This window comes from Phyllostomus discolor, chromosome 6 (genome assembly GCF_004126475.2).
Source record: "Phyllostomus discolor isolate MPI-MPIP mPhyDis1 chromosome 6, mPhyDis1.pri.v3, whole genome shotgun sequence".
Lineage (NCBI taxonomy): Eukaryota > Metazoa > Chordata > Mammalia > Chiroptera > Phyllostomidae > Phyllostomus > Phyllostomus discolor.
The window spans coordinates 51,091,776-51,118,072 of NC_040908.2; the positions used below are offsets into that span (position 1 = coordinate 51,091,776).

The 26,297-nt window shown below is 44.3% G+C and overlaps 1 protein-coding gene and 1 long non-coding RNA gene across 2 annotated transcripts; one reads left to right on the forward strand and one right to left on the reverse strand.

The window, feature by feature from the left end:
- Nucleotides 1–430: 430 nt before the first annotated feature.
- On the forward strand, nt 431–23,815 carry ACTG2 (actin gamma 2, smooth muscle). Its single transcript, XM_028516105.2, has 9 exons — nt 431–521; nt 9,619–9,780; nt 10,680–10,808; nt 15,633–15,743; nt 16,004–16,088; nt 17,699–17,860; nt 18,932–19,123; nt 20,876–21,057; nt 23,596–23,815. Exons 2-9 carry the CDS (start codon nt 9,655–9,657, stop codon nt 23,737–23,739), a joined length of 1,131 nt encoding a protein of 376 aa, XP_028371906.1. The 5' UTR covers nt 431–521; nt 9,619–9,654; the 3' UTR covers nt 23,740–23,815.
- On the reverse strand, nt 9,730–23,339 carry LOC118501134. Its single transcript, XR_004903737.1, has 3 exons — nt 23,112–23,339; nt 22,530–22,646; nt 9,730–9,814 (listed from the first exon to the last, which is right to left on the reverse strand). It is a non-coding gene; the product is annotated as an uncharacterized LOC118501134 (long non-coding RNA).
- Nucleotides 23,816–26,297: the final 2,482 nt, after the last annotated feature.

Genomic DNA, 26,297 nt, shown 5'->3' on the forward strand with positions numbered 1-26,297 from the left:
TAGCTGTCCTGGGTTTGCACTGGACCAGGCACAATTGCATCCACTGTGGGGACGCTGCACAGGTGCCCCAGGCTGACCCAGAATGGCAGGCTTCAGGCCTGAGGAACGGAGGCATGGAGGGAGGAGGCCCACTGCCATTCTTGGTATGGTTCTCACTCCAGGAGCAGGGCTGCATCTGGCCTCACTCTGGGCAGCTTATAAGGCCTGGTGTGAGACTTGTTTATGTGAATACAACATAAAAGGAACAAATCCACCAGCGCCAGGGGTGTTGCCACTCGAGTCCTTCTACATACATTTTTCTAATGATAATTCACTCTACCCAGCCCCCCCTTCCCCACCCCCCAAGGCCGATTTATTGAAAAAAACACCTTATATGGTAATATTGCTAACACACCGTCAGCTGGCCTTTTTAGGGACTCTGTTTAAAGAAGATCCGCCTCTGGGGTTTTATATTGCTCTGGTACTTATGCCAAAGACACACCAGCCCTCAGTCCCTGGGAGAAGGACCTCTCATACATTCGGTGAGTACAATACAGCTTCTGTGGGCTCTTCCTGCATAGGGCTGCCTGGCCCCCTGGCTGCAGGAGGCGCCTCCATTGGCCTGGCCCCCATGACGTGACGCTAGCCCAGGTCACACACATCAAGGCCCTCAGTGGACAGCGGTGCCCTGCAAGCACCCTGCTGCCTGCCAGGAAGAGGCCTTTCTGGCCAGCAGGTATTCTGGGGCAGGGGCTTTCTGAGGCCAGATGGGTGCTCCCTGCCCTCGTAACTGGGTAATGGGTGGGATCTTACACGTGCGGTCTCTACTCATCCTGCTGCCAGGAGCAGTGTGGATCTGCACTCTCATGTCCTTCGTCACAGCTCCAAATGTCTGGGAGAGACTGTCTTAGGTGAGCGGGTGCTTTTCAAAAATCCCACTTCTTCTGAGGGTGTTTGAATCAAAGTTAACAATAGCCCCAGTGTCTGTGAGATGTCTGGGTTGGGAATAAGAGTGTATTTTCTTCAGCCCTCTGAGGGTTGCACTGTCCTCTGATTTGTGCTTGGCTGAGGTGAACAGAAACTTTTCTCAGGCCTCAAAGGCTCTGGGGTCACGGGGTGGGGGGGTGGAAAGTCAGGGGTGGGGTAAGAGTGACTGTTCTGTGGCATCAAGCAGATTGAGGGCTGGAGAGAAAATAGGAGCCATTCAATTCACTCTCTGATGAGGACACTGAGGCCTGGAGAAGTTAAGCAGCTTGTCCAAGAGACACACCCAGCTGTGAAACCACCTGCCAATGCCACCGCCCCTCCCCTGCACACACACACGCATGGACAGGCGCATGTGCACAAATAATTAAGAGGAAGATGAGACCGAGGGGCTGCAGGGAAGGACTCTGAGGTAGGGAACCCAGGAGGCTCACCCGCACTGATGGCTGGGCAGGTTCAGTTTCAGAGCATCCTCTGTACAGGGATGTCCAATGAGCCATCGGTAATTTTAGTCTGGCAATTTCCACTTCGTGATCAGAGTCGCTACCATCTCTTCATGGCTGAGACAGGTAGTTTAGTGGTGCAGGCCTTGGGAGCAGACTGCTAGCTACCAAATTTACTGAGTGAGCTCAATTTACTCTCCCGCAAAATGGGAGCAATAGTAATATTACCTACTTGGTAGTGCTGTTATGAGGATTAAGTGAGATAATACATGGGCTCTGAGGGCCTGATGCCAACTGCTCAAACTTTAAAAATCACCTGGAGCTCTGACTGGTGTGACTCAGTTGGTCTGGCGTCATCCCACAAAACGAAAGGTCGCCAGTTCAATTCCCAGTCAGAGCACATTGCGGGTTCAGAGCGCTTACAAGAGGCAACTGGTCAATGTTTCTCTCTTGTATCCATGTTTCCCTCCCTCTCTCCCCGTTCCTCTCTCTCTCTAAAACAAAGCAAAACAAAACAAAACAAAAACACCTGGAGAGCTTGTTAAAACACAGACTGCCCTACACTTCACCCCAGATTCTGATTCAGGGGGCTGGGGCAGGGCCCACTAATTTGCGTTCCTAGTAAGCTCCCAGGTGGTACTGAGGCTGCAGGTCTGAGACCACACTTTCCTTAGGGAGCCCCTGGGTGCCTGCTTTTATTTTTTTTAATGGGTTTAGACTTCGAGATTATCCATTGGGCTGAAAAGAGAGCTTCCCACCTTGTGATAAAGAAGAATGAGTGCTGGAGAAAGTGTAATGAGCAGTGATTCTACATGCCAGGCCTGGGAAACCAAGATGGGCAGCATGACATCCTGACCTTGAAGCATGATTTTTTCCCTCCTTCCCTTTGTTCATTCCACCAACATTTACTGAGTATTTACTATGTACAAGACACTGTCCCAGCTCCTTAGGGACAATGTAGGGACTTCTGTAATCATTAGGAGAGGCAGAAAAACAGAAGAGAAGCATGGAGTAAATAAATGTATAAAGGTCTCTAGGAGAATCCTTTCACCCAGCCCAGGAGTTATCAGGGAAGGCTTCCTGGAGGAAGGGGTACCTGAGCTGGGTCCTACAGTTGGGGTGGTCCAGGTAGAGAGGAAGCATGGTCTTTGGGATTCTTTAAGTAGCTAAACTCAGCTGAATTTAGACTTCAACTCAGGAAGCAGGGAGAGATAAGGACAGAGGGGTGGGCAGGGCTGGATTGTCAGGGCTTTATACATTACACTGAAGGACTGGGCAATGGGGAACTACAGAAATGTGACAGCAAGAGATCTGCCTTTTGAAGGGGCTGCTCTGGCAGCTGTGAGGAGAGGGAACTGGAACAGGGCAAGAGTGCTACTGCAATGTGCAGTGGTCCATGGGTGTCATGCAGGTTGGCATGGAGATAGAATTAAGATACCCTGGGGATTGGTTGGGAGGGAGGAGTCAGGGTATAGGCTCCAAGGCGGGTGGTGTGCTTCCCTGAGGAGCAGTCCTGGTTTAGAGGGTGGTGACAAGGAGAGCAGTCCTGGAGGTGGAGTTGAGGTGCCAGGGGCATGGGTTGCAGATGCGGTCTGGACTGAGCCAGGAGAGCGAGTGAGAGGCCCAGGTAAAAGCCTGCAGAGCAGGTCCAAACAACAGAATCCTGAGGACCAGAAATATCGTTCACCAGTCGTTTTAAGTGTAATTAATATATATCAACCAAGCCCAGGTACCCCAAAGTTAATTAGAGGTGCTGCTAGAGTTTTCTGCTGAAGGAATGTTTTTCATGGAATGATTTTGCTCCACCAGGCTTTTTGATGAGTATATGTGTGTGCGTGCACATTATAATAGGCTGCTGCTTACATATCATTTAACGTCTTTGTCCCAAAATATTTCCCCAACTATTATTTGAAGTCTCACCATCTGAGAGGTCTTCCTTTTAGGGTTTAAACTTCCTGCTAATTACCAAAATGTCTTTGGAAACTGGCATAAATTCAACTTGCAATCATCATTGATTTGTGAAGTGGCTCATTCAACTCCATCCAATATTCAGCAGACCTCATCCAGGGAGCAAGTTCTGGTGAAGAAGAGTAGGAGAGATAATAAGAACTAATTTTGCAGCCCTTTACAACAGAGATTGACAAACTTTTCATGAAGAGGGCCTGATAGTAAATACATTAGGCTTTGTCAAAACCATTCTTAGCCCATGGGCCACACGCAATGAGGCCTTAGTTTGCTGATACTGATTTACAATTTATAAATCACTTTATTTCCATTATTTTATTTGGTCCATCTGCTTAAGAGATAGATGTCAGGGTTTCAATTTCATAGTTAAGGAAACTGAAGGTCAGAGCAGGAAACATGGGACTGGGCCATCGGGAGGGGGCGCCTGAAGAGGGGATAAGGGCACAGAAAGGAAGGCGGAGGGAACTCTGAGGGCAAACCTTCAGAGTGACAGGGAGGGGATTTAACGCCTCTCTCCCCATAGTTGCCTGGAGGAGGAGGGCAGGAGAAAAGTGCGTGGGCAAATTCTTTTTCTTTTTTAATTTTTTATTTACTGATTTGAGAGAGAGAGAAACACCGATTTGTTGTTGCACTTAAGTTACCTGTTCATTGGTTGCTTCCTGTATGTGCCCTGACCGGGAATCAAACCTGCAACCTTGGCACACCAGGAAGACACTCTAACCAAATGAGCTACCTGGCCAGGCCTAGCCAATTCTTCACGTTCATTATGTGTTTGTTTTTTGGCCACCGTTGGGGAGGAGAGAGGAGCTGTGTTTCTAAGTTCATGAAATCCTCAATGAAGCCCAGATGTAGTGCATGCTGACAGAGCCAGAACCTTTTGCTCAGCTCTCTGCCAGCGCAAAGCGGTTGTGACCCCGGGAAACCACAGTGCCTTTGGCTCTGGTTCAGCTGACTTGCTCCAGTCTAGCCACAAGTTACCAGCAGGCAGATGAGGAGGGTGTCGAGTTTCTCCCAACAGAGACATTCCAAGAGAGTCTGGCTCCACTGTAAAACCCTAGTTCCCAGGGCAGCGTGGGGCCCTGCAGAGGCTCCAACTCCCAGCCAGCAGCCCTGACCCTGCCTTCACCTTCCTACTTTTCATCTGGGTCTGCCTTGGAGAAAGTAGATTTAAATCCACCCGAGTGCTGCAGAATGGCGTTGTTGACAACTTTAAGTGGCTCTGTGGCTTGTCTCAGCTGCTGGGACACAAAGTCCAACACTCTCCTTCTGCGTGGGGGAGCATTCGGGGGAGACAGAAGGATTCACTGAAAAGCCACACAGGCTTGAACTATAAATCACACATGACAGAGAGAAGTGCTGAGGGGACCCTAGAGCAAGACAGTTACAGAGGTGTGGCTTTGCCTCTTGGCTACCTACTAGTTTTCAAGGTTGCTTTCCCCTCAAAGTGGACCCCTGCTAGAACGTGGAAACATGGCTGTTTGCTGAACAGGTCCTGTAGAGAAAACTGTCCCTGCGTGGGTTTAAATCAGGCCCACGTGACCACGTTGTCATGATACTAGACTGTGGGACCCCAGGGACACCAGGGAAAGCACAAGCCAGGTCTGGGAGGGGTGCTCAGGTGATGAGGTTGTCATCCAACATTAATTGAGCACCTACTATGTGCAAAACACTGAAATAGATGCAAGGGCTATAAACATAAATGTAGACATAATCCTGGCATCAGAGGGGCCCAGAGAGTCAGAGAGAGACAAGAACACAGACCTTTTTGTTTTAGGGTATTTGCTGCCAACAGCTCTAGAGAGACAGAGAAGCAGGCACGAAAACACCAAACATGGAGAAATTATGAGAGTTTCGCTAAGGTGGCGAGGAAGGTGCATGTCCAGGCTACGGGATCTGCCAGCCCTGCCTCTGCCTGGCTAGGAGGCATTAGGTTAGGTTCTTTCCCTTCTCAGAGACTTGGTTGCCAAATCTGTAAAATGGAAACAAAGATACCTTCCTGCAGAGTTTTAGGAGCATTGAACAGATAATATATGTGAAGGGCCCCCATTTTTTAATTAAAAATACTTTTATTTTTTAAAAAGGCAAAAAGAACTTTGTTTCCCAAAAATGGAAACAGAAATACACTGCTGTGTTTCACTTAACAAAGCAGCTGTACCTTTTCCATTGCATTAAAAATTCTGCTCTCTCCATTGTATGGAGGCTTCTGGCAATTAGTTTACAAATCAATTTATCATTCAATAACTTTTCAACATTAAAGTTGTTTCTCATCTTGGTTACTTTCCACAAAGCTGTGATAAACTGGCTCCTGGCCAAATCATTCTGCTTTCCCATGAGTGCTTCCCAAGGATAAATCCCTAGAAGTGTCTTTGTAGAGTCAAAAGACATATACATTTTTTTATCAAAAGCTATATACAGTTGTTCATATGGAAAGTAATACAATGATAAGTAATAATACAAGAATAAACTCTGGATTTCACATACTCACAACTGTAAACCTACTTCTTCCCACCCTGTCCATTATACACAAAAGATAAATGTTTATTTTAAGGCTTTGAATGGTACTTACAAATTCCCCATCCAAAAAGTTGTACAATTTGACACATCAGCAGTGAATACAAGCCATTTCCCCACACTTTTTCTGTTAAGGGTGTCCCCAGGCCTGGGCCACGGCTCTCCAGCCAGAGGTGGGGTGAGCTTTCATCCGGGCCACAGCACACTCCCAACTGTCAGCGAGACCCCAGGTCCCGCTCAGAGAGGCTGAGCAAGAGCTTTCACAGTTTGGTTATTTAGACTCACGTGCAGAACCTCGTGTTTATCCTGTTAAATTTAATCTTACTGGATTTAGCTTATTTTCTCTGCCTTTTGAGATCTCCTTTGGATTTTGGTTCTTCCTTCCAACATATTTAATATTACTCTCTCCTCAGTCTGTTTTATCTGGAAGTTATCAGCATGTGCTCTGTATTTTCATCCAGCTCATTTATTAAAATGTCACATAAAAAAAACCCCAGGAGTAGAGCCTCAGGCACATCACTGTCTCCAGGTTGATGTTGATCGATCAATTAACACATTTCAGTGACTAATTTAGGCAGCTACAAATATGCCTAACTGATTTATTGTTCAGCCCACTTGGCTTTCTCAAGAGGGATGTCACAGGAGACCTTGTCAGATGCCAAGATCCAGTTAAGGTCAATGTCTCTCAACTTCTCCTGCCCCGTGGTCCTGAGAGAAAATGGAGGGCTGTTACTCTGACGACACTGGCTCTTGGTAAACAATTACCAAATATAAGAAATCATGGCTTCTTTAAAATTGCCTTCTTTAACAGTGTCTCTGGAAACCTAACTTGCATGTCAAGGTTACCTGAGGTTTTAGAGATCTGCCTTCTTACCCTTTTGAACATTAAACATTTGCCCATCTCCAATCTCCTACCATCTCCTCACTTCTCCATTCTTCCAAGATGATAGGAGGTTGGGGGATCTTCTCCACAATCCAGAAGCTGTTCAGACCCAGAGACAGGACTGTTCTGAGTAGCTAAGTGCTTTCTTTCAATCACCACTTCACCTCAGACCCTGATTCCTCTTACCAACATTTGTCCTTCCTTTGTTGTTCTGAAAACCTTTCTCCTTAACAGCCACCGCTTCATTCACTCATCCATTTTGATAACAAATATTTAATAGTCTACTCTGTGCCAGACATTATGTTAGGCACGCTGAAGAATCACTGGGGAATAAGGCAGACCCAGCCTCTGTCTTTACAGAGCTATGTGTGAGCCAGGATATTCAGAGTTTATCATTCCCCGTGCAAGTTCAAGGTGCTGTGGGGCAAAGAGGAGGGGTCACTAACTAAGACCACTGGCCAGAGAGGCCTCATGAAAATGCAGTGTCAACACAGAGGTCTGACAGGTGACAGGAGTAGCAAACAGGTAGGGAGAGGATCTTCCAGATCCTGTGGGAAAAGTTCAGAAGGAAGAGGAAGTGACACAGTTCATTCAATGGAGGAAAAAAAAAACCCTCCACATGTGAAAAGCATGAGACAGGGCAGGAGGGCAGATGAGCCTGGAGACACAGGCTGGGGTCAGACTCTGATGGGCCCCGGAGAGCTGGGACTTGATCTCCATTGCCAGTGGAGGTCATAAGGATGAACAAAGACAGAAGAAAAACTGGACTCAATAGTCATGGTGGGCCTTTCCCTGGGCGTGCATAGTGCTTCAAACACAACAGGAAAGGGCTTCCCTTTAATCTTCAATTTTTGTTAATAAGCTTCTGCCCAGTCTCTACTTAGCCTTTCTGACCTCATGTTCACAGGCCTGTGGCTCTGTCTCCTCTTTGCTTTGGTCATCATCTTCACTGTCCATTTCGGCACATAGCCATTGATGGGCCAAGGCCACAGGTTCCCATAGCGCCCATCTTCTTCCCCTCCTGTGGCCTCACATCCTGCATGAAACTTGACTGGGGCTTCCTCTGCCACCACCACCACCTTCTCCTTCCATGCCTTGGGCCTCTTTCCCTGGACTCCTGAAAGCTGGCCTTCCCACCCCCTTAGCTAGGACCCTTCCCATTTCCATTCTCACTTTCCCACCCAGTGCCTCCCAGGCTAGAAGGCCATCTGCTGTCTCCCAAGTGTTGTGTCTCTTTTATCACTAAATGCCAAAATTCTGTCAGACGTTGTCTTTCAACCCCCCCCCCCTCACAAAAAAAGAGAAAACCTTCAACAGATGTTGGAAAAATGAATTCCCTCCTCGCTCAGTAGCTGCCCGGGGTCAGGTAGCAGCGTGGGAGGAGGGACTTCTGTGTTTTCTCCATGTGGAGCAGCAGGGGGCAGTGAGCCTCGTCTGTCCGGGTTAACTTGTTTCCTCTCCTCTCAGGCTGCCCCCTCTTCCTCAGGGGCTTCTACACTTACGATTGTATGTCTCCCCTATACCTACTGCATATTTTTTCCTTACTGATATATTATGTTGATTTTAATTGTAAACTATTCATGAATAGAGTCACCCTGTAAAAATCTGAAACACTGCAGCTGTGACCCAGCACCCCCTCTCGAAGCCCCTTCCCGCCTCCAGATGTAATCACTATAATCAGTCTTAGACTTTTTTCCAGGACTTTTTGCTGTGTTTTTATCCACAAATAGAATACTGTGGAAAATACATGATCTTGTTTTTTGTTTTGTTTTGTTTTGTTTTGTTTTAAAAAGAAGGTACAGAAATGGCTTTATGCTATACATTCTAGAATGGTTGAGAAATCTAGCCATGTGAGTCCATAAACACAGGCCTGGCTCTTCTCTTAACTTTAGGACAGTATCCCATACTGTGGATTTTGGGCAATTTCAAATTGTGTGTTTCTCAAAAGAGTGCCAGTTTTTCCACACTTTGGCCAACACCTATTATAAAACTTGGAATCTTAACACCATGATGGGTAAAAAAGGTCTTACTTCACCTGCACTTCCCTGATAACTAGTGAGGCTGTGTGTCTTGTCACACAATCGTTGGGTGTTTGCATTTCCTTTTCTGACAGTTCTATATTCGTCATCTTTGTTTTTCTTTCAAGCTATTTACTTCTTCCTTATTGATTTTTAAGAGTTCTTTATGTAAATCCTTTGTTATATATTCTGCACATTTTTTCAACTCCTTTCCTAATCTTCAAGTCTTTTAAGATTCTCTCTGTTGGATTAAAGCTCTGTAGCCATTTTAGGCCTTAAGAGGCAGGCAGGTGAGTTTGCTAAAACTGCCGTAACAAACTATCACAGACTGGGCGGCTTACACAACAGAAATGTATTTTTTCACAGTTCTGGAGGCTAGAAGTCCCAGATCAAGGTGCTGGCAGGGTTGGTGTCTTCTGAAGCCTCTCTCCTTGGCTTGTCGATGGCCGCCCTCTTGCTCCCTCTTCACGTGGTCTTCCCTCTGCACATCTCTGTCCCAATTGCCTCTGCTTACAAACACACGCATCCTATTGGACTAGTTATATTGGATGAATGGCCTCATTTTATTTAAATTACCTCTTTAAAGGCCTTATCCCCAAATACAGTCATACCCCGAGTTACTGCAGGTTAGAATTTTAGCATATGAATGCAGTCCATATCAGCACAGCAGAGGGAAGAGGCCCAACTGCCGGGGACTGGGAGGCCAGGTCCACACTTGCGCCTCCTGAAACTGGGCCCTGGCTGCAGGTGGAGTTGGGCCCCTAAGTCAAGAAGACTGTCTCCAGCACGTTTTTGACAATTGGTTGACTAGTTCTCTTCTGCCCCAACCTCCAAGGTGCTCCAGCCCCCAGTTCACTTGGCCACACTCACCATGTGTGAAGAGGAAACCACTGCGCTTGTGTGTGACAATGGCTCTGGCCTGTGCAAGGCTGGCTTCGCAGGAGATGACGCCCCCCGAGCTGTTTTTCCTTCCATCGTGGGCCGCCCTCGCCACCAGGTGTGTGCTCATCTGGACACAAGGATTTCAGCCACTAGGAGTAAGCACAGCATTGTGGAGACCATGCTGAACTGTGTTGATGTGTGTATGTGTGACTAAGAGAGAGAATGGATGTGCGTGTGAGAGGGTATGAGTGTGTATGCGTGAGTATAAGGGTGTGTGTGTATGTGTGTGTTTAGGGTGCGGTCCTATCTTCTGATTAACTAATAGAGAAGGCCCCTTTAAACAGAAATACACAGAACCAAAAACATCTATCAGACATCAATGATGGTATTATGTCTGGCTTAAGTCTTTGGGATTGCTAGGTTTGGAAGAAACCTTTAAAAAAATATATATGCAACAAGTTCCTTGCCTTTAAGCAATTTATACTCTGTGAAGATACACCCCAACTGATTTGAGATCATATTTCGCCAGGAGAGGGAGAGATTAAATCTGAATGGAGAGACAAAGGAAGGGGAAGACTTCATAAGAAAAAGGCAGTTGAAGCTAAAGAGGATCTCAGCATTTGGAAAGAACAGCAAGAGCAAAGATTTAGGGGGTTACAGTGTGAGCATAGGGTATATGAGGAAGGCAAGTATAAGGGGTGTGTGTGTGTGTGTGTGTGTGTGTGTGTGTGAAGTAAGCAGAGGAAGTACATGGAGGGACCCTGCTTTCTCTCTCTCAGAAAGTGACGTGGTCTTAGGAGAAAGAAGAGAGATAAGCCCACAAGATATCCTCCACTTTCTCTCCTTATCACATCCTTATTCACTGGTATCTGCCTCACCCTTATCTCCTGCTGTTCTGCTTCCTGGGGAAGGACATTTTTCCTGTCTTCATCTTTCCTCAGAAACCCTCTGATGCCTGAGTTCTGCTGAGGGGAGCCCTCAGCCCATTCACATCTCTCCTCTTTTGTGTTGCAGGGTGTAATGGTGGGAATGGGCCAGAAAGACAGCTACGTGGGGGATGAGGCTCAGAGCAAGCGAGGGATCCTGACTCTCAAATACCCCATTGAGCACGGCATCATCACCAACTGGGATGACATGGAGAAGGTATTGGTGAACTCCCCCTTTAACATGCTCATTTTAATGGCAACACATCATCATGACCCTCATATCCCACAGCCCTCTGTGCCCTGTCAGCTCTTCCTCTAAAACGTTTTTCAAACCCTTCTTTTCTTCCTGTCTGTCCCCATGGCCATACTCAATCAAGATGCTGATATTGCATAGGACTCTTGCACCTGCTTCCTGACTGATTTCTTTGTCTCCTGTCTCACTCACCCAGTCAATTCCCTACACTGCTGCACAGCTTATCTTTCTAGAAATAAATCAGATCATGTCATTTACCTCCTCAAGAATCTTCAGTAGCTCCTCAGGAGCCAACGGCAGGTTCCTAACTTCCTGCCTGGCATCTGAGGACCTGGTCCTGCCTAGTTCCCAGCTTCATCCTTTCACACAGCCTCCTCTCAAGCCAGTGCTTGTGCCTTCTTCCAGATGCTGCTGCTGCCCCGAGAGAGGCAAATAGCTTCTCTCCTTTTTCTTCTCTCTGCCATGACCTCAGATAGGTGCATTGATGCTACATTATGATAATGATTCCCTAATGAAAATCCTAAGTAAGAATCCATCGGGGTTTCTAGCAGCTTTTTTGTGTAAGAAAATGTGGGGAAGGGACAGTTTTTAAATGGTAGTTTGTGATCAACAAAATCATGTGTGCAAAATGCTAATAGAGCCTTTTTAATATTCTTTTGATAAATTTTGCTGACAGTTGTCTGAGAGTGCTTGCTTTGCAATGATTGCCTTTTGAAATGTAATAGAGGCTTATTGAGCAGACTGCCACTGGGAATAAAGAAGGTTGATTTGAAATCTGTGGTTCAAAACACTGTTCTCTAAACCCTAGATTCAAGCACTCTGGATGTGAGATAAATAGGTAAAATAGAATAATGTTTGCTTCACACAGCAGAACCATTTAGGACACAGACACAAGTCAATGACAGGGTGATCTGGGAGCAAATTCTTCCCCCTAAGCCTTGGTTTCCTCATTTGTGGAGATAAAAATACTTTCTTCACTAGATTGCTTTGTAGATTGAATTAGGTAAATATTTAGTACAATCTCAAGGCATGGAACATACTTAATGTTCAATAAATGGCATATACAATTTGTACATATCTAGCAATGTATAATTAAAAAATGTAACAAAAATATTTTATTCATAGTAGTAACTATATGAACTCTTTAAAGAAACCCCTAAAAATATATTATGTGCCTTAAAAGGAAAACGGGACAAGATAAAGCTGTCAAATCTTCTAAAATTAATTTATGGGCTCATTGCCATTTCAATAAAAATCTCACAATTTTCAAATTGTATGCACTTAAGGCACAATTTGATGATTTTATATATATATATATATATGTATATATATATATATGTGTGTGTGTGTGTGTATGTGTGTTACAGTCACCACATTCAAGCTAATTAAGATTCCTGTCACCTCACATAGGTTTTTTTCTTGTACTGAGAACAACTGATTTTACTTTCTTAGCAAATGTTAAGTAGGTAGTACAGCACTGTCACCTGCAGTCGCCATGCTACGTATTAAGTCCCAGAGTTTATTTTCTCCTACATCAATCACTGAGACTTTGCTCCCCTTGACCGGCCTCTCTTCATTGGTTCCCCAACCTCTCCACCTCCTGCTAACTCTTGTGCCATTTTATTCTCTGCTTCTATAAATTTAACTTCAAAAAAACAATTTTTAATTATGCAAGATAATCATAAGTTACATTCAAAAAAGAAATAAGATAAAATTTGTGAGAACAAAATGAATAAGAAAAACTATGAGGATACTTGCCATATTCAATTATTAAAATATAGAGTTATAAAATTAAAACAATTTGGTACCAGCACAAAGATAAAGAGAAAATGCATGATAAATGAAACTTCTAATACCAGAAAAAGATCACTCAATGAATTATTTATTCTGGGACAACTGATTACTTATCTGGAGGATGAGGAATATTGTTTATTGCCCTTACTTCATATTATTTTCACCAAACACATATCAATTAAATATAAAAGTTAAATATAAAAATTCAAATATTCAAAAATACAATATAATAAGTGTATTTATCAAATTTCTAGTGAAAGAAGTCATAGAGAAAAAGAATGACAAACGGGATTTCTTAGAAATTGTAATTTCTGCCCTGGCTAGTGTGACTTAGTGGATTCAGCACTGGCCCATGAATCAAAGGGTGGTTGGTTGGATTCCCAGTCAGGGCACATGCCTGGGTTGCAGGCCAGGTCCCCAGTTGGGGGTGTCAGAGAGACAACCACACATTGATGTTTCTCTCCCTCACTTTCTCCCTCCCTGTCTCTCTCTCTAAAAGTAAATAAATAAAATCTTTTTTAAAAAGTTGCAAATCTGAAGAGATTTAAAGTCTTTTGAAACAAAAAAGTCAAAGTAAAACTAGATATTATTTTTATCTACAAAATTATTTCATATTTTAAGAGCAAGAGCACTGAACACAGGTTAGGATGAGATGGGCACTTTCTTATTCTGGAATAAAGAGTAATTTAACCTCTTTGTTGGTAGTAAAAATCAAAAAGTCGTACAATTGTCATACTCTTTAGCCCGTAATCCACTGTTAAAATTCTTTTCTTTGGGAAACAATCTGAATGGAAGAAAGAAACTGTAATATGCACAAAGATAGCTATCACAGGACTATTTATAAATAAAAATGGAAGAGATCACACAAATAGTGATGTGATTAAATATATGATGATATAAGGTGAAATATCAGCACTAAAAATACATGTTCAATATATAAAAATAAATATTTACTATGAAAAATATTTATGTTATATTAACTAAAAAGTGACAGGAAACAAAATTGAATATAAAAGTACAATAATAGTATTTTTTAATCCTCACCTGAGGACATGTTTATTGATTTTAAGAGAGAGGAAGGAAGGGGGACAGAGAGAGAGAGAGAAAGAGAGAGAAACATCAATTGGTTGCCTTCCACATCCACCCTGACTGGGAATCGAACGCACAGCCTTATGGTGTATGGTGCAAGGCTGCAACTGACTGAGCCACCCAGCCAGGGCTAATAATAATAATAATAATATAATCAATCAATCAATCAATAAAAGTATGTGAAAATAAATAGTAACAGTGATAAATTTGAAAATACATAAAGGTGAAAGATTAGGAAGAAAAAAAAAGCCAAAATGTTAGCTGTTTATTATTCAGTAATTGAAATATGGGAGGTTTTTATTCCTCTTAAAAGAGGAATAAAACTTTAACTTTATTGATATCTTTTTTTAAAGTACTTTATTTAAAAACTCCAATAAAATGCAGTACAGATAGATATTCAAGTCCCACTCAAAGATTCTGAGTGACGGTCCTGGGGTGTGCCTCGGGACCTGCATCTGCAACAGTTATCTCAGGTGATGCTGACAGAAGGCACCTGAGGACCACATTTGAAGAAAAGTTGACATCACCTTATTCAGACTGTCATCTCCTTCATGTCACTCGTGAAACTTCCAGAGTCCAGAGCCTCTGCTTGTGCCATTTGCTCTGCCTTGGGTGCCCTTCTCAGCCTCTGCAGAATTTCTTCACCTTCAGGTCCTGTCTAAATCTACCAGGGAATGAACTGCTTCTGATTCATCCTTTGCTTAAAGTGCAGATGTCTTTGTATTTTGTCTTTTTGCCTGTCTTTCTCCCCTCCAGACTTAGGAACTAAGATCTAGGGGCCATGTCTGTTTCATATCTACCCTTCTCACATTTAGCTCTGCCTTAACACAAAGCCAGGGGTCCATAAATATATGGGTGCAATGAAATCAAATGATCCTGTGCCCCACCTCTGAGGAGATCAAAGCCCTAGGTCTCTGGCACTCTTTGCCAAATGCTGCTGAAGTTAAAACAAACAAACAACAGCAACAACAACAACAAAAACACTCCTGCTTTGTGGTCCTGGATCACTGCAGAGGGACCTGACTCAGAGGGAAGAAATGCCTTCCTTTAAAACCGTGGTCCTCCACTGGGGTGATTTTGCCTCCCAATGAGCATTTGGCAATGTCTGGAGATGTTTCCTGCCTGTCACAAGCTGGAGATCTAGTGGGTGGGGGCCGGGGATGCTGCTACACATCCTATGATGCTCAGGTCAGCCCCTTGCAACGAGGGATTATCCAACCTAAAACAAAGTGCTAAGGTTGAGAAACCGTGCTCTAAACTACCAGCCAGATCAATAATATACATATACTGGGAAGGTTCAGGTGTGACTGTCAGTTTCCCCACCAGAGACAGCATACACTTAGTTGGGGCTTGAGAAGTGTGAGCAGAATTAGGGAACCAGAAAGGGATGTTGAGGCACCCAACTACTAGCAAGAGAGGGAAGCTCTTACACCACTCATGTTGGGTGGGAGCAATTTCAGTAAAACTTTGTGAGAGCTGGAGTCCTGAAAGAGGGACCACCAAACAAGAGCAGCACTAGAGAAAGGCTGGACTATTTCCAGGAGAAACTCGCTGACCTCTCTTCCTCCTCCCACCCTCCAACCTCTTCCTGGTATCTTCTATCAGCCAAACAGCCAGAGGCCAGAAAGCAAGGAACACAGAGGTAACAGACCTGGCCCCCTCAGGGCACAAAGAAGGAGAGAGAAGGGAAGTTCAGACAGAAATAACACCTTAAGTAGATTAGCCTCAGATGTGAGTCCTGTCTACGGCTGCACTGAGAAGCAATATAACCTCTGACCTTCAATCAGAAATTCCCAGGGCTGATAGTTCTCACCTGTGCTCTACTCCCCTCGCATGGGCATGTCAATTGGAATTTTCCAGCCCACTGGGAGTCTGCTGGACTCATCTGGCTTTTTTCCCAAACAGATCTGGCACCACTCCTTCTACAATGAGCTTCGGGTAGCACCAGAGGAGCACCCCACCCTGCTCACGGAGGCCCCCCTAAATCCCAAGGCAAACAGGGAGAAGATGACCCAGGTAAGAGGCCAGCCAGGCTTGAGCACTGGCACAAGAACTCAACGTGGATGCTCAGCCAGACCCATTCTCCCACTCACACATCAGTGTGACAGAATTTTTTTGAGAACCTGTTATGTTCATAGTCTGTGTCAGGCCCTATGGGAGGAGGGAGGAGGGTAAACAGGCATATTTCCTGCCCTTAACAAGATTCCAAACTATTCTTTGGACTGAAAGGTGCTGCTATTTCTGCCAGACAGTCTAATTCTGCGTTGTCCTTTCAGATCATGTTTGAAACCTTCAATGTCCCTGCCATGTACGTCGCCATTCAGGCTGTGCTCTCCCTCTATGCTTCTGGCCGCACGACAGGTAGGTAGCCCTGTTGTCATCATCCATTCCCTTTCAGACTTCAGAGGTAGGAAAAAAAAGAGGTTCCTGCTCAGAAGAATTAAAGGGACAGCCAAAGGCCAGGGAAATCCTTGCTTTGGGATAACAGAAAGGAAGCCATGTAGATGAAAGTATGCCCGGGACAGATGGAAAGAGTTCACATGAACAAACCATGAACTAGTACATCCATCAAGGGCCGTTTCCCTCACAGTAGTTAGTCCTAGAGCTTATACACACCTTCCAACAATAGTGGAATGTTTCTGCTCAGGAAGTAGCAACAGCAACAACTGTGATGGTGAATATGCAAGTACGTGTCCTTGGTATGGAAAGGTGCTCAGGAAAATGGAGGGAGTTTCGAAATAAAACAGTGTTTAATTGGGACTCAACAACTTCCATGAACATCATTCCAACATGTATTTCTTTGTCTTTGTTTTTTATTAATATTCATTCATGTCTTCATTGATATGTCCATTCATTCATTCATCCATCCATCAGTATTTTCCAATCCTGCCCACCATGTGCCGAGCACTGCACCACTGACACACAAGACAGACCCTGCCATTATGGAGCTGACAGTCTAGTGGGGGAGAGACAAAAGTAAAAGATCCTTTCACTCAAGGCAGTAAGGACAGTACTAAGGAAGTACGGGGTATATACAGTTTTGTATCCTGTGCTTTGCACTTGATTTTGTTGCAAACATCATGTTGAATGGCCATGTGGTAATCATTGTGCAATGGTTCCATAACTTATTTATTTATTTTACCCTTTGTCCATTGCTGGGCCTGTAAGTTGTCTCAAATTTTTATTTTTCGTTATAAAATATGCTATGATCAACATATTCGTACAAGAGTAAGCTACTTGTCCCTGCATATTTATTTTACCTCTGGTTCTTATAAAACCATCTTATTAGCTTTAATCATTTTTCAGTTGATTCTCTTGGGTCTTCTAGGTAACAACCACATCATGTACAAATAATGACAATTCTGTTTCTTTTTGATAATAGTACTTTTTATTTCCATTTTGTGTCTTATTGCATGGGCTAAAACACCCACGAGTATAGTAAATAATAATAATAAAATGACAGTATTATGTTTTCCCATCAGTTATGATGTAGCTGTAGGATCAAGAGAGATTTCTTATCAAGCTGAGAAAGCTTATTTTCCTTTATGGTTTACTAAAAGTTTTAATAGTAGAGAATGCTAATTTTTTTCAAATTGGCTGGTTTTTATAGTCTCTTTCAGATCTAACATTCCATGTGCATGTACACATGTGTTTGATACCTGAAAGATGTACAAATTATCCTGTCTCACTTAAATAATGTGTACGTCACATTCTTTAATGCAAGTGTGCATCATCATGAAAGCATTTCAAGTAGTATGAGGAGACATTTTACTTGCTTTCCAGTAGGCTGTATTCTCATTTGGGAGAATAAATTGATGTGTACAAAAATATGATTGATTATTCTTATGGAGAATGAATTTTTTCAGATACTAAAGAAAATATGGTAATTTAAGCTCATTGGTAAATGGTCCCAGGAAGAGAGAGATGAAAGACAAGAAAGGTTTTCATAGGTCCTATCCCTCTGTTTATAGGCATCGTCCTGGATTCAGGGGATGGTGTCACCCACAATGTCCCCATCTATGAGGGTTACGCACTGCCTCACGCCATCATGCGCCTTGACCTGGCAGGCCGAGACCTCACGGACTACCTCATGAAGATCCTCACAGAGAGAGGCTACTCCTTTGTGACCACAGGTATCCAGCCCCTTTCCTGATTCTGAGCTCAGCTCAAAACACCAAATCTGATCTAGGACCAGAAGTTCCCAGGACTAATGAGAAGGCTGTAGCTCTGTATCCTCCAACTATCTTGGGGTAGGCAGGGAGGCCCTGGCCTAGGGCTGGGCCTCTGGACAAAACCAGACAGTCAAGGTAACCATATTTAAGGAGGAAGATTCCAGACCAATATACCTGGAGAGAGGGACAAGGCTTAGGCCTACTTATCCTAAGCAGCACTCAGCTGAGCCCTCTTCAAGTGCCTTTTCACAGGACCCCCTCCTTCCCAAGGAACCTGCTGCCTCTGTCCATGTCCACACCAGATAGGAGCTAGTTTTTAACAGTGCTGAATGGTAGTAAGATCTGGTGACACATTTCATTAACTAGGGGCATTTATAATTTGTCTGAGGACACATAGAATACACAAGGTCTGAATATCTAAGGGGAAGGTATCATGCCTCAGTGGACACCCTGGGAAAGAGAGTATTTAGGTAGGGGCCTTCTTAGATTCTGTGAGAACACAACATATAAGCCTACATCAAGACTGGAACTGTGTCCTGCCAGGCCCTCAGGAAGGCCTGCAGCGTGGTCAGGGCAGAGTGAAGACAGCAATGAGCAAAGCTTGTGCAATGTTTTGCCTGGGAATCAAGACTTTGACCTCCCACTTGAGGAACAGGAATAAAAAAACTAACATTCGCCCTGGCTGGTGTGCCTCAGTGGGTTGAGTGTCAGCCACGAACCAAAGGGTTGCTGGTTCAATTCCCAGTCAAGGGCACAGGCCTGGGTTGTGGGCCAGGTCCCCAGTCATGGGCACATGAGAGACAACTGATCGATGTTTCCCCCACTCTCTCTCTCTCCCTCTCTCTCTCTCTCTTTTCCTCCCTTTCCTTCTCTCTAAAAAATAAATAAAATCTTCTTAAAAAAGAGAAAAATTAACTTTCATTCTAAGACAGAATCCGAAGAAGTAAGAAGGAGGTTTTCATAGAGATCAAAATGGGACAACCAAACTAACAAAACTGAGTATCTGCTCTCTGTCATTTCCACTCTTTGCAGCCGAGCGAGAAATTGTGAGAGACATCAAGGAGAAGCTGTGCTATGTGGCCCTAGATTTTGAGAATGAGATGGCTACAGCAGCTTCCTCTTCCTCCCTGGAGAAGAGCTATGAACTGCCAGATGGGCAGGTCATCACCATTGGCAATGAGCGCTTCCGCTGCCCTGAGACCCTCTTCCAGCCTTCCTTCATTGGTGAGATGCTGCCCACAATCCTGCCAATCATGAGGGCACCGTGGGGGGTAGGTGGGCAAGGAATGGAGGAGAAACAGCAGGAGTCACAAACGCATTTATTGTTATACATAGCCCATATTTTTCCAGCCAAAAATATATAAACAATACAACTAGATAAAATCTCATTTTAAATACAAGAGTAAGGCAATCAAAATAAAGCAAGAGAGGGATATAATATGAAACTAAGAATGAGGTTAATAAACAAAACACTTCTTGGATTGCTCAGCATTTAGGTCATATGGCTGAAGTTTATGGTAGTAAACAGGACAGGCTTGGGGGTCAGACCTGATTTTAAGTCCTGACTCTGCCTCTTCAAGTCTTGTCACTTTAGACATGTGACCTTCTTTAACCCTCAGTTACCTGACTTGTAAAGTGGAAACAATGTAGTACCTACTAAATAGTATTGCAACAAGGATTAGATAAGAGAATAACATGAGGACAACTCTTTCTTTAGGAGTATATAAGAAGAGATGAGCCTGTAAGCAAATGTTGACATACTAGTGGTAAATTGCAAACTGGACAGAGTGTAATAGGCCTAAGAAACCAGGGAGGGCTTCTTAGGGAAGGTGAATATTTGAACGGAACTGTGAAGAATGAGTATCATTGTATTTTATAGTATCTGGAGGTGGAAGAAGTACAGAGTAGGGAATGGCATACAAAGCCAATGGAATGGTATGTGCAAAGGCATGTAGGTGTGAAATGATTTGGGGCATGATAAAAGAATTCTGTGTGTGCACATGTGTGTATGTATATGCATGTGTGTCATGTGTTTACACATACAAGAAACTGGAGCGAATAGCTGGACCACACAAAGAATGTGGGGTTAATCATATCAGCAATGAATATCCCCCAAAAGCTTTTAAGCAGTGGTATAGCAAGGTCAAGTTTGCACTTTAGGAAGATTCTGTCTTTTGTGTGGAATTATATCACATGGACAAAAGACTAGAGGTGGGGGGGCCAGGTAGGTGGGCATGAGCTGGTTTAGCACGTGGAAAGGTCTTGGTGCCAGGCTAAGGAAGTTAAATGTCAGCCTGTAGGTACTGGGGGACTATCAAAAATGATGCAATGTATCATCCACACAGTGGAATATTATCTGGCAATCAAAAAGAATGAAGTACGGATACCTGCTATAACATGGATGAACCTTGAAAACATGCTAAGTGAAACAAGCCAGACACAAAAGGCTGCAGAGTGCATGAGTCCATTTACATGAAATGCCCAGAGTAGGCAAAGCTATAGAGACAGAAAGTAGAGTAATGGTTGCCTAGAGCTGGGGTAAGGGTAAAGGGGGAAATAGGAAGTGTCCACTAATAAATATGGGGCTTCTTTTAGGGGTGTCAAAAATTTTCTAAAATTACATTGTGATAATGGTTGCACAACTCTGTGATTATACTAAAAACTTCTGTATACTTTAAAAAGGTAAACATTACAGCATGTGAATTATATCTGAAAAAAGCTGTGAAAAGAGATCATGCAATGCTAGTGGTCCTTTAGAAATATACCTCAGGCAACAGTGTGAAAGATCAATCAGAACGGAGGGAAACTAAAGGCAGGATGTTGACTAGTTAAAGGGTAATGATCTTGTAATCCATTTAGGAGTTAATTAAGGGTCCAAACTAGGGTAGTTGCAACAACAGAAGGGTCACTTGAGGAGCTGAAGGTGCCAGTGATTGTGAAGGATAGATGTTGACTATATACTATGATTTCTACTAGGCATGGAGTCTGCCGGAATTCATGAAACAACCTACAATTCCATCATGAAGTGTGACATTGACATCCGCAAGGACCTATATGCCAACAATGTCCTCTCTGGGGGCACTACCATGTACCCCGGCATTGCTGACAGGATGCAGAAGGAGATTACAGCCCTGGCCCCCAGCACCATGAAGATCAAGGTGGGTCTTCACCCATTTCCCTCCATCCTGTTCTTTGTACAATGATCTGTCTACTTGCAAGATACTCAGAGTTGAGCTGACAGGCCTGTAGCTCAGCAGTCTCCTGGGTTCAGGGACACATTCTGTCCCTAATTAGTAGACTCCACTTTTGGCCTTGTGGAGTTACATTCCTCAGGTGCTGATAAAGTCAGAGACACTCTTAGCATGAGCTCTCAAACATAACCACCTGATGTCATATAAGAAGGGGGTGAAAGAATTTGGGACGAAGAGAATATGGAGCTGGTTGAGAAGGAAATCAAGAGAGAAATAGAGGGAAAGAAAAGAAGGAGGTGACACTACAGCATCTCCAAACTTTAAAAAGGAGTTGGGTGTTACCCCAAAGGAGAGTGAAGTTTTCAAAGAGATCATGTCTGGCCATGGAGCAGGCTACTGGTTCCAACTCATCAGGACATTCCTTGATCCCTGGACAGCCTGTTGGCCCAGTTTGGCCACAGCTCTTCCCGCACTGCTTCTCACCAGGGTTTCTCACCTCACAGGCCTCAGAAGAATGGGAGCCCACTTGTCTTACTGCTTCTACCCAGCCTCTGGTCCCCAAGCAATCAATAACATAGTCCTTTTTACGGGCTCCTAGAAACTTTGCTGCTAATGGGTTTAGAAAGAGTTGGGAATAGAATAGAGATAACAAATAGGTTGAAAGTTACAAAACATCACAATAAAGTTGTTCTCTGGGGAGTAGACCTCACCCGAGGAAGTATATTCTCTATGTCAGTATTCCAAGAACCTTCTTTGCAAAGGAAGGCTGCCCCAGACCTTCCTTCTGCAGGCAGGTTATAACCTGCATAGCAGGTTATGCTCAGCACAGGGAAGCAAAGCAGGCCACCAGAAAACAGGTGAGAACCTTCGGGCTCCTCTCCTCACCTGGAGATACTGAAGCCTGCCACATGTGGCTTTTGACCAGGACTACGTGTCAGGATACCACACCTAGCCTCACTTCCAGATTCCAGTTCATCAGTTCTGAGGCTGAAGAAGGTGGTAGTCCCATCACCTATAATGATAAACGAACACCAGTGATTTGATGCATATCCCAATTTATGAACCACTGCCCTGAGTTTAGCAATATTCACCAGTCCTCAAGGAGTCTAGGATCTAATTAGTAGACATAATTGATGAAAGGGTGACTTAAATGAGAGGAGGGAAAAAGGCACTCCAGGCAGGGAAAACAGAGTGAACAAAGGTGCTGGGTGTGGGCAGGGAGCCTGTTCATGTATCAGCATCCCAGCCAAATCGGATAGCAGGATTTGTGTAGAAGAATTGGGGGAGAGGAAGCAAGCCCTGGGGGAGAGGAAGCAAGCCTCAAGGATGTGAAAAAAGGAATATAGGGTTGGGGTGGGTGGCTGAGATTGAGGACCTGTAGCCCAAGATAGCCCAGAGTTTTCTCACAACTGGAACTGCCCAGCAATAAAATCACTTACCTTCTTAGTGTCTGTGCCCGTCCTTGAGTTATCTATTCAAGGAGTGATGGGGTGACTTTGGTCTGCCTGAACAAGATAACTTCTAAAGGCCCTTCCTAGTCTGCAATTCCATGGCCCCTGGAAATTAAGAAATACAGAGAGAGATTTTAAGGAGACAAAATAATCAGTTTAATTTCTGGATTGTTCTAGCACTGAATTCTTAGACCCTTCAGAATCTGAGAAATTAATTGAAGAATCTCAGTCCTTCTGGATCTACTTTTAGGTGGAATTCAAAGGTGTTTGACAGGACAACCAATTTCTAAAGGCTGAGCTCAGTGACAAGAATGAATAATGTATGTATGAATTTAAGAACTTCTCAGATGCAAGTGGCTGTCAACAAATATAGCTCAAGACAGGGTCTGAGTAGACTGGCTCACACTCAGGAATGGAGGGAGTCCAACCTGAGCTGCTCATGCAATCAACTCCAGGCAAGAACAGAACAGCACTTCCCCTGTAGATGTTTGTATTGGTCAGCTATTGCTGAGTAACAAGCAACTATGAGATCACAGGGTACATAACAATTAGCATGTATTGCTCATGTACCTGCAGGTCAGTTGGAAGTCAGCTGATGTAGGTCAGGCTTGGTTAGTCAGCTCTGCAGATCCAACCAGCTCAGGTCAGGTCCATATCTCTCATTATGGGACCCAAGCCGAAGGGCCAACAGCTTCCAAAGGAAGTTCTTTTCATGAAGTTGGCAGAGGCACAGGAGAGTATGCCCAACTGCATGCCTAAAGCACATTTCAAGCTCCTGTTTCCGTCACATCTGCTAACATTTTGTTGGCCAAAGCAAATGCAGAACTGAACCCAAAGTCACATGGTAGAACACTACACTCTTCCTATGGGGGTGGGGGTAGTAAAGATTTGAGCAATAATTCAATCTACCACAAGTTTTACCCTGTTACTTTCTGACTGACCATGGAGTCTGTTCTTTTTCTGGGGCAGCCCAGTAGTGTGATGAGATGATTCCTGAATCATCTTCCTATTCCCTTGGGGACTGATTATTATTCACCACATTTGCTCTTTGCAGATTATTGCTCCCCCGGAGCGGAAGTACTCAGTCTGGATTGGAGGCTCCATCCTGGCCTCTCTCTCCACCTTCCAGCAGATGTGGATCAGCAAGCCAGAGTATGACGAGGCAGGGCCCTCCATTGTCCACAGGAAGTGCTTCTAAAGTCAGAACAGATTCTCTGGGGATCTCCTTGAGACTACTGTTACCAATCATGAAACATTAAAACCTGCAAGTCTTACTTCTCTGTGTGGAGCTCTTTCTCCCTCCCCACCCCATGCTGTGCCTCACACACAGTATGAATGGTTTTTCACACCTTATTTCTAATCCACATGTGAGATAGGTACTATTATATTATTAACTCCATATTACAGTTGAGGAAATTGAGGCTTAGAGAAGTTAAGGACTTACTGAAGATCACCCAGAACCAAGATTAAACTCCAAATGTAGCTCACTATAAAGTTAGTATTCCTACTACAGCACCTTGATTCCTTTTCCTTGAACATGAGTTTAAGGCTAGATGATGAGGGTGGTGGGGGTAAGAAACAAGGGCTTTCAGAGATGTAAGTCCTTCTACTTAAGGGTGATGTGCAGAGAATACAAATAGAAAGGGAAACACAGGCTTATCAAGAAAGTGGTAGCACATTTAGAAAAAATATTTTTTTCTACCCTTCATCTCTTCTTCATTTTTCTTCCTCCTATGACGATCTTTCGTCACTTAGTTCTATTTTTGGAGCTTTGATCTGTTCTTTTACTTGGGCCATATTTTTTGGTCTCTCTGTGCCTGTTACATTGTAAAGGGCAGAGCCTTAGGTATTCACCAGGGCAGGGCAACCCTCTTTGCTGCCTTGTGGTGCTATGTGTGGGGGAGGTGTCAAAGAGAGAACAATGCTGCTTGCTCAGCTCTTGGCCGGCTTTCAGTAACTTCCCCCTGCTACCCACAAGCAAATTGGGCCCTTCTGGTGCTGATTCCTGGGTGCTTGGGTTTGTGTATGTTCTAGGACCCACAGGATGAACTCTCCTGTGAGGCTGGGAGTTACTCCTGCCACAACCCCCGCAGGTTTTTACTGCTAGAGGTTTTGAGGCATTATTTCCCAGCGGCAGAACCCTGGGTTGTGTGGTCTGTCTCGCTCCCTAGTTGTTCCTCCCAGTTATCCACATGCAAATGTGGGACTGTCTATGGGACCACCCACCTGCCAGCCTTCCACTAGTTGCATATTCTCTCTACCCTGGCTGCCAGTCTCCGCCCCTCCTACCTGCCCAGATGAGTGTTTCTTCTTTAATTCCTTGGTTGTGGGACTTCCATACAGTTCTATTTTCTGGCAGTTCTGGTTATTTTTTGTTTTTAAATTTGTTGTTGTCCTTGTTTTGGTTTTTCGAGGAGGCAAAGTGTATCTACCTACACTTCTAGCTTGGCTGAAAGTCATCTTCTTCTTCCTCTTCCTCCTCCTCCCTTCTCCTTCTTCTCCTCCTTCTCCTCCTCCTCCTTCTCCCCCTCCTCCTCCTCCTCCTTCTTCTTCTTCTTCCTTTCCTCTCTCGCTCTCCCCATCCCCATTCCCTGTCCTTTGTTAATCATGTTTAACTAATTTCACAAGTATTTACTAAATTTTTGGTAAATAAATCCATAATTACTGGGTAAGGCCACATGGAATTTATGTACCCCACAAAGATGATTTCACGGTCTCACTGCATAAAGTGGGAGACAGACACATATACAAGACAATGATTTGAGGTGACACAGAAGCACACACAAAGTAATACGAGAAAATAAAGGATAGGAATAATGGCTAACATAGATTGAGGATTTACAATATGGTAGGCATTAGATTAAGAGCTTTACATGGATTTCCTCATTTAATCCTTACCACAGCCCTATGAGGCAGGAACTAGTATCATTCCCATTTTATAGCTACTTTACTAGTCAACTCTGTCACCTAGCTAGTTAATGGTAGAACTAGGTTCTCACTTCTGCCTGGTGTACTTTTCCCTCTCTCTGCCTCTCCAAGTCCCATTTTGGATGCTCCTGAGCAGATCCCACCTGGTCCATGAACCTTCTCAGGAACACCTGTTTGGAGACGGTGGAACCCAGTGGAAGTGCAGGTACCTCAACATCAGAAATTCCTCCTCCACCATCTCTGCAATTTCCCTCTGGAGATGAGGTGGAGAAGTTTGTTTTCACACACCCCCTGGAGGATTTATTTGCATGTCTCAGGAAGGGCTTCCCAGAAACAGACTCTAAAATAAGGATCCTTGTGCAAGTGAGTTATTGGGGAAGTACTCAAAGGGGAAACGCATGAGCAGAGTGGAAGAGGCATGACAGGAAAGAGGAGGAAGCTCAGCAGGGGACCTCTCAGGCATAGTTTCAGCTGTCCCCAGTGAGCTCTGGAAGATAAGCCTAACTGCAGACAATGAGCTGGGCTTTCACAGCCACCTGTCAGTGAAGGTTCACCTTGGACATAAAGTCCCAGGCTTTCCTCTTGTGAAGGGAAAGACCTCCAGTGGGCTTAGGGCAGTCCTGCAAAGAAGAGCTGCAGGCACTGGCTCTTGGGAGAGAAAGCACAGAGAGGAGGTTGGAGGGTGTTCACATGCACACAAGGAGCCATGGAGATGTGGAGCACTGATCCTCCCTGCTATAGAGGGGCATATTGGAATCTCCATATGAGGAAAGAAGGGGAAGTTGACTGGACATGCCCTTCCCTCCTCCATCTGGTCTTGCCCCACTT

Coding starts and splice junctions, on each gene's coding strand:
- ACTG2 (XM_028516105.2), top strand. CDS start 9,655: ATGTGTGAAGAGGAAACCACTGCGCTTGTGTGTGACAATGGCTCTGGC. Junction 19,124..20,875: donor CTTCCAGCCTTCCTTCATTG/GTGAGATGCTGC, acceptor GATTTCTACTAG/GCATGGAGTCTGCCGGAATT. Junction 21,058..23,595: donor CCAGCACCATGAAGATCAAG/GTGGGTCTTCAC, acceptor TGCTCTTTGCAG/ATTATTGCTCCCCCGGAGCG.